This window comes from Saccostrea echinata, unplaced genomic scaffold (assembly GCF_033153115.1).
Source record: "Saccostrea echinata isolate AGI-Se365-2 ecotype Australia unplaced genomic scaffold, CSIRO_AGI_Sech_v1 ptg000016l, whole genome shotgun sequence".
Taxonomy (NCBI): Eukaryota; Metazoa; Mollusca; class Bivalvia; order Ostreida; family Ostreidae; genus Saccostrea; species Saccostrea echinata.
This window is the reverse complement of record NW_026889765.1, coordinates 19,344,351-19,353,077: the sequence shown is the minus strand read 5'-3', so window position 1 is coordinate 19,353,077 and position 8,727 is coordinate 19,344,351. Positions and strand designations below refer to the sequence as shown.

General features: G+C 31.8%; 1 protein-coding gene across 1 annotated transcript; it reads left to right on the top strand.

The window, feature by feature from the left end:
* Window positions 1–680: 680 nt before the first annotated feature.
* On the top strand, window positions 681–8,265 carry LOC133188690 (uncharacterized). The gene is made up of 8 exons (XM_061324193.1): window positions 681–815; window positions 5,212–5,373; window positions 5,666–5,761; window positions 5,866–6,007; window positions 6,260–6,335; window positions 7,038–7,185; window positions 7,489–7,699; window positions 7,892–8,265. Exons 1-8 carry the CDS (start codon window positions 681–683, stop codon window positions 8,263–8,265), a joined length of 1,344 nt encoding a protein of 447 aa, XP_061180177.1.
* Window positions 8,266–8,727: the final 462 nt, after the last annotated feature.

The window sequence follows — 8,727 nt, the reverse complement described above, 5'->3', positions numbered from 1 at the left end:
AAGTTCATTAATTCTTATTTAAATCATTTTGTCCTGCATTTAAACTAAAGATAGAAACCATTGAAATGGGATATATTTTTTAGCTGCTATCTTTTAAATTTCTTTAAAAAAAAAAAAAAAAAAAAAAAAAAAAAAAAAAAAAAATTCTATTCTCTTTTTTGTGAGGGAGAGGGGTCTTTTTACTTGTGGAGGGGGAGGGGGAATTAGAACACACAAATCTGCAATTTTTAATTAATTACTCTAAGTCAAAATTATATTCATCATTCAAAGAAAAGGAGAAAATTATGACAAAAGGGTGATGCGTTTCTCATTCATGCATATTTTAAATGGGCTTTTGATTGAATCGGTGACCTGCCAGTGACACAAAGACTTATCTGTCAAAGGTCATTAACATGCAACGCAATCAACTGCAATGAATAGTGAAAGAGAACAGGGCTGTACATTTGTCAGCATATTTATTATCTCTAAAATTCAAACGTTTCCTTTAACAGGGATTTCAAGGTTATTTGCATTCGACCAATACAAGAAAAACATGAATAACATACATATATTATCTACATATGTAATAGGTGCAACTCATGAGCTGGGTACATTATTCATATCAAGTCCAAGCACCAAGCATCGTTTTTCTATCCAGATCTTTGAAGGTTCTGTACATGATAGAACTTTGTGAAGCAAAAATGACTTCATCATTCCAAGCTAGCAAACAACTGTTAGATATACGTCAGCAACTGAACCAAATAGACAAACAATACAAGGAAGGATTTAAATTTGAAAACACACTGGATTCTCCTGATCTGGAAAAGAAAATTGAGGTAATTTTTCTTTGCAATTTTAAATGAAATTTCTTTTGAATATTAAAATAAAATAAATTTTCACAGAGAAATAAAAAATCTGCTTGATCAATGCTTTTTTCTTATTTACATGATAACGGGGTTGAAATAATTTGAATTCATACTTAATAATGGCTAACTAAATTGATGCTAACGCGTTGAGACATGCCTTAAAATTTATGTTGCATTGTTAATTTGGAATTGCAAATGCTGATTTATAAATGTCTGTATTGAAAATTCTCTTAAAATATCTTTGTAAATATTTTCAACTTTACTCTACTCGTCTATTTCTAAAATGATGATGTTATTATAATATTATCAAAATTAAACTATTATTTAAAAACGATATTTTATCGAAATGATGTTTCAGTTTAAACTTCGAGATCATTAAGTTAATAAAATTAATTGCAACAAAAAAGAAAATCAATTACTAACAATAAAAAATGTGTGACTGCATGTGTTGATACCGCCTAATTCAGAAAAAAATAATCTATTGGACACTTGTCTTGAATTAATCCCAAATACTTTATATCTTTTTAAGCTCAATGTTTTCATCATCACATCAAAATATTTGCAAGCAGTATAGATCACCGATCATTACTCAGGACTCGACAATCCGTACAGATATAACAGATAAATTAAAACCAATCATTTACCTGGCTAATTCCTTTTTCTCCATACACTGAGACTACACCATTTTCATATAAAATAATGAAAGAATACATGTTGTTGTCAGTCTTAAATCTATTCTATTTTAACCAAGTCAGGTGTTTAAGTATAAAATAATGTGAAATGAAGTAAGATGAGGTTTATACAACTTAAATAGAGGCATAAACAAGTTTTTCAACAATTTATATGTTATCTTTCACTGATTTGTATTGAGTAAGATAAATTAAAAAAAAAAAGATCCCTTAATCTATTTGTTAAAACCTTACGTAAATGATAAATTTTCCTGCAAGTTTATTGATTAAATTGTGTCACAATAATTAAATATTAGAATTCAAAATACTTTTTTAAATGAAATATATGGAGATAACGAACAGTATTCAAGCTCATATGTCCATAAAATAATACAAAATAGGAGCAAAACAAACACGGATCTCCAAATATCAGAGGTGAGATCAGGTGCCATGGAGGAGTGAGCATTCCCTGCCGACGGTCACACCCGCCGTGTGCTCCTTCTCATGATTGGGAATTAACGGAAAAATCCGTCGACAATTCAGTTTGTAAATAATGACCTAACAATTAGTATGAAAAACGTCAGTCAGCATTTGATTTAATGATAAATTGTATTTGCTGACATGGTCATTGTATCGACCATAGAACTTACGAAATGATGACTTTAAACGAGACAGCTAATATTCTTGTTTCATCAACTTGTTTGTCAATAATTTACCTCGTTTTAGAAAATGTACATACGTAAAGCATGCTCTTGCGGATCGAATCAACTGAGAGATATATACTCCGTATGCAGGTGATGAAGGTATATTGCTGCATAAGTAAGGGAAGTTGACGATTGAAAAGGTCAAGTCATCACGTATATCATAAAGCTTGGTTGTTAGATTACCATTAACGTCTTTTTCAAGTAAAATATCCAAATATGAAACAGATGTGTCAGACTCTGTAGTATCTTTTATCTCAAGCTCACCGGTATATATCGTATCGACATAAGCATGGAAATAGCTATTGTTAATTGACAATACGTCGTCGATATATCTAAATGTCGAGTTGAAGGTGTTTTCTTCTTTTCACGTATAAGATTTTAGACAAATTCTGCTTCATATGAATACAAGAAAAGGTCTGCTAATAACGGGGTGCAATTGGTACCCATGAGAATTCCAATAGATTGTTGGAAGACCAGGTCTCCAAAAACCACATAGATATTGTCAATCAGAAACTCAAGCATCTTTTTTATGTCAACTTCAGAGTACTTGTGTGTACAATCAGAATGTTTTTTAACAAAACAATTTTGCAAATGACCAATGACAAGGTAAGTAAATTTACGAGTTCCATTTTTATTTAAAAAGCAGCTGTCAATGATATCAAAAAGCCTGGACTTTTATTTATCGTGGGGAATGGTTGTGTATAAAGTTGAAAAGTCGTAAGTGTTTAAGCTGTTGATGTTGGTAAAATCTTGTGATTTCAAATTTTCCAAAAGTTCCTTGGAATTTTTAAGTATCCACATCTGATTTACACAACTTCTCGAATATATTGTTGCACAGTACTCCTGAAGTTTCTCCTTCACTACTGTTAATTTCTTTGTATAATATTTAAAAGAAAGAGACTTGATTGAACATTTACTGGAACCCGCTATGTACATGTATCTTTTTTGTAAGGATTTTTATGAAGTTTCGGAATCCAATATAAATAGGGTAAGTCAATTTCATTTTGGTTGTTTGGAATATTAAAAATATTCAAAACTGACATACGATTTTGGAGAATGTCTTCCTTAGAAAGGGAACTATGAGTATAAGTTGGATTACCACTTGTAGAAATGGATCCAAGTTCCTCTAAAATACGTTTAATATAATGAGCCTTACAAACAAAGACAATGTTGTTACCTGCCTTGTCAGCAGGGACCAATACGTACTGATCATATAATCAATCTTATTCTTTTTTCACTTCTGGATTATTGAATTCAGAAAGATAGATGGTTCTCATATTGCCCCCACAATCTTTTAATGCGCGATTTTAACATACATCTGATACATTTAATCCATTCTGAAAAAGTGTCAAGGTCTTCTTTTTCATGTCTGGCCCATCGCCTGGCGTAATCCTCTACAGAATCTATAATATTTATGAAATTCCGACGCCCGTTGAAGGATCGGGGTTCCCAATATTTAGGACCTTTTAAAATTAGTGATCTAAGGTCCTCATTATTAACTATATTTTCGTCACTGGTAATAACGTGTCCAGCAACACTTAAGTTATAGGATGAAAAAGAACACGATGGTGGGTTATGTTTCAGATATTCGATATCCAGGCCCTGTAAAGTTCTCTTGTAATTAAAAAGTTTAGAAGCAATAGTCGATGTATATTTGTAGGAAATACAAGGTGTAGTCTTTAACTTGAAATATGGTGGAATACAAGACTGGACCCTTTTGTGATTAAGAATATTACTTCTATTAACCGCGTCAATTCCTTTCTTGGCATATTGAAGTTTTAGGAAAAACGGATTGTTTTATCTGCATTTTCTTCAGTAAAATGTGGGGGTTTAAAAAGCCTATGATTTGCAATATCCATAATCACATATCCGTGCCTATATTCTGGTTTCGAGGAATCAAAAAATGGACTTTCCTTGACCTTTTCAAGAAGACTTTAAAAGTTTCAAAGGGACAGAGTAAAGTTTGGTGCGAATATGATGTGGACCTGACTATTGATTTACGTAAGGTAGTAATGAATCAAAAGAAACATCGTGTATTAAATGATTATTTTAAGACCGATTCTCATGACTATGCTTACGTGTATTCGTATGGATAAAAAGTCCCATCACACTTACATTGTTACACTGTGGACTGGAAAGATTTCTAACACTATCGACATTGTCATTACATCCATAGGGAAAGGCTGTCTAAAATTGTTCTCGTTGTCTACAGAAAAGTGTACTCAGTGATAGACTGTCTGTGTGATGGTAAATCTTTTCTAGAATTCTAACTTTCATTGACGAAGTAGAATGACAGGTAAATTAAATTGCTTGTATAAAAGTTGTTGACCCCAATTATTTATCTGAAATCTATGACCTGATATTAATTCTTTTATTGAGTGTTCCCTTGATTTCACCAACATAAACAAGTCCACATAGATTACATTCTATTGCGTAGACATCATTAGAAGATTTGCAGTTCAGATTTTCCCAAGTTTATGAAAAATAAATTTCTTGCTATATTTACTTGGCTCAAATTGCATACGTTCTTTTGATTTTATTCGATGACAATTGTTCAAATGTGTGCATCCATTATTTTGTGAAAAGACCATACTGTCAATACTAGGGCAATGGACAACAGTCTTATCAGAACTAATAGTAACTTCATATATAGGAATGAGAAGTCTTACAATGTATTGATCAGGTTGATAAAAGACACAAAGCAATGTTTGATGAATTAAATTCAAATGAATTCAAATCTGGACAAAGGTATTTCATTACGTGGCAGTCGATTTTAGCATATGATTGTTTACGCGTGTTCTGCTTTTGTTCTATCATTGATAAGGAGTCTCTCCCTCCCTCGCTCGCTCTCTCTCTCTCTCTCTCTCTCTCTATGTATATATATATATATATATGATTTTGTTTTTTTTTTGCAAGACAAGGACGCACGAAACGATCACTAACGACATTACCTTAGATCACAACCAAACTAATAACAGTAGATTTGAAATACAGAGAAAGGAACCAAATATATTTCAAACGAACGATTTTGAGGACATTGAAGCCATGTTTTCAACAATAATAGACGATTCTAAAGACAATTACCAGCATCTTCATGATCTGCCTCTTTCTGAAGAATTACGTCACGCCATCACAAACATGGAGGATATTGATGATGTATGTAGATAGAAAAACACGTTTATAGCCGAACATGTATACAACGATTTCATTCTTACGAAAAACATTTTTTTAACTTAGTACTAAAAATTAATGATTATGATAATAATAATAATGTTTTAACAATTTTTTTTTAAAGGAATCAGTAATTCCTGGCGATCCATTTTATTTGTCTTATTTAATTCTTCAATTTCAAAGTCAGAGATTTAGCTGATCATTTATTTTCTTGAAGCATTGTTAAATCATTATTTAACATTTCAGTTTATTAAGTTTAAGATCTTTTTAATTCCAGGTGGATACGTTGATCGGGGATGTTATCAGTTCAGTTCAAATTGACCCAGTGTGTCCTGAGGATCATACAATCGAGCATTTTGTGTTCTGTTCAGAGGTGAGAAAAAACTGTAAATTGCTTCAAAATAATCCAACTATACAGTCATACCTATAGTAAATATTAATTTTGAAATGATAGGTAATTTATGAGTAATGCTTTAGAGTCATCAGACTGAGGAAAGTAACCCGAGAAGTGTCGAACAGAAGTCAATAAATGACCTATCGACCTCTAAACAATATGAGACACAAGACGAGAAAGCACTCTGGAAAAAAGAAAGGATTAAAAAGGACAATCATAATATCAGTAAGATTGTACAATAGATATATGCTCATTATATTAATTAGTATAATTTTGTCATTGATGAAATATAAAATACTAATACTCGTTGAGAAATTACAGCATTCTCTTACTTTGAAAGGAAAAGGGGAAAAAAGGGTTAATTAATAAAAAAATTACAAATGGAGTGTAAAAACAATCTTTCCTTTTAAATTGTCTTTATTTTATGTACGTTTTCTTGAGAGATTAATTGAAAGTTTTGATATAATTCTTTTTCAGTTGAGAGAAGACGGCGATATAATATCAACGACAGGATAAAAGAACTCGCTACTTTGCTGCCCTCGTCCATCCATCTGTAATAATATGTTTTATAGTTTAAAAAGCAATATTTTTGTTGTTGATTGCACTTTTAAAAGAATTTTTAAAAAATAATATATCTTCCTCTATTTTAAAATGCTGAAATTGGTCATTTTGAATAGACATCTTTTATTGCATCTTTGACAACATAAAGTTGTTCATTTATTTAGAAAACACCATAAAGTAGTTAACAAGTAATATAACATTTTTGAATAAGTTTTCCCATTTTTTCACAAATATATTTTTATTCAAACGCCCTGAAAAACTGCTGATTCATGCCGGATATAGTTATATTACACCGGAAACAGTTATATTGCCCCCCGAACACAGTTATATTCCCTCGCGTGCAATCATTCTGCATATTAATTAATTTTAAAAAAATATTTTAAAAAAACAATTTGCCGGTTTTTCCAGAGATATTTACACAGGTCCATAGTCTTCAATAAATATGTCCGATTTTGATTGTTATATACTATATATTACATGACCTCTCGGGCAACAATACCAGAATATTTGCCCCTCGGTAACAGGAAAGCCCTGGAGTGTTATGTCGCCCTCTGCCTTCGGCATCGGGGACATAACACTCCAGGGCTTAAATAATAGGCGGTTTCCTGTCACATCGGGGGCAAATATTCTGGTATGTTGCTCTCGAAGCCATGTATATTATAATAGCCATTTTCTTTTCTGTTCCTTTTATCAGGTCAATGAAACTCAATAAAGGTTCCATATTAAAAGCCTCTGTTGAGTATGTTAAGATGTTGAAGAAAGACAGAGAAAAACTGACAGAATATGAAGCACACCAGAAAGCTATGGAGAAAAAATACCATAAAACGCTGATAAGAATGTTTGTAAGATTCCCTTTCATTACAATTTCAGATATATATTACTTATAAAGATATCATTAAGAATTAGGTCGTAATTGCAAAAATTGGAACAAGAATATCTAAGAGATTCTTTTTTATACCAAAAAAAAAAGTTTGAGCTTTTAACTGCACAAAGGATTGGTTGTAACAAAAAAGGCAAAAATTCCTATTTATCTGTTAAAACTATTTATTCATTAGAAATAAGATGCAGGATATGATTTTCTTAAGAAGTTGTTAGATGCCTAAAACGAATGCATAATGCTAAATCATATAATGTTCTGATTCTAGCAACTTGAACTGAAGATGCACTTATATGGACTGACAGAACAACTAGACTGCATGCAAGTAAAGCAAAAGAAGAGACCGAGAAGGAGACTGAGCGAAATCGATGCGATGTTTGAAGTATTCATGATGCCGAGAGTATCACCAAATATTAAAGCAAATCCTCTCATAGAAGATTCACTTTTCAACGAAGAGGCAAAACCAAAGGTATTTGGAGGTGACAACAACACGAAGCATGCGACAACAAAATCTTGTTTGAAAGAAAAAGTTATGCAAGGAAAGCATTGATTCATGCAAAGTAAAACTGTTTAATCTCAAAGAAAGGCAAGAGTTACATACTTCCTGTGGAGAGCAGGACAGGCGTGAAAAAGTCCAAAGTTTGGTCCAGTTACAAATTACAAATCGCAAGCTGAAGCGTTCAAACAAGGTGAAACTACCGCTGAAGCCAAAGAGGAAAAATACGTATCAAAACTACAACCAGAAATGGTTCAATTGGTTCAGAATCCTTTAATTTCTGACAACTCTGACTTAAGTCTAGAAAAATGCAATCTCTTCCTAGATCTATTTGGAAATCAAACAACTTCAAATATAACTATGGTTCAAATTGACCCAAACCTGGCCGTACCTTCCACTCCCGTTCAACAACTAGAACCAAAGAAAGAGGACATCTGTATTTCTCCAGTGACGTCAACAACTAACATGCTTGAGGCTTTACTTCGAAAGAATGTAGAAGCAATCTCTGTGTACTCTTCCTTGGAAAATTCACTTAAAAGTTCAATATAAGCATTTTATAAACAATACCAAGACAATACATTAATCAAATCCTCCTTAACCGCATAAGTTTCTCATTGGGTTCATCTCATTGTTTCATATATATATATATATATATATATATATATATATATATATATATATATATATATATATATATATATATATATATATATATATATATATATATATATATATATTAAAAGTACTTAAAATATGAGGGCAAACAGTAAAAATAATCATAAAAGAAAAAGAAAATGCACAGGTTCCAAATTTCAATCAACGCAAGCGCTTTCTGGATTCATAATCCGTCTTCAGGTGTACAGGTATACATAACAATTGAACTGTTTTGTTTTGCTTGGCAACGTTAACAATGACGTCATGACGTCATGAATGTCTTTGCAGGGAAGGAATACATCCAAGACGTCATAGTATGTAGCGTAACGTCGGGAAAATTGAATTGGACAATAAATT

What these genes read in the sequence shown, in the direction of transcription:
- LOC133188690 (XM_061324193.1), top strand. Translation starts at nt 681, where the DNA reads ATGACTTCATCATTCCAAGCTAGCAAACAACTGTTAGATATACGTCAG. An exon ending in ATCTGGAAAAGAAAATTGAG is followed by an intron (nt 816 to 5,211) that starts GTAATTTTTCTT and finishes TTTGAAATACAG; the next exon opens with AGAAAGGAACCAAATATATT. An exon ending in AAAGGACAATCATAATATCA is followed by an intron (nt 6,008 to 6,259) that starts GTAAGATTGTAC and finishes ATTCTTTTTCAG; the next exon opens with TTGAGAGAAGACGGCGATAT.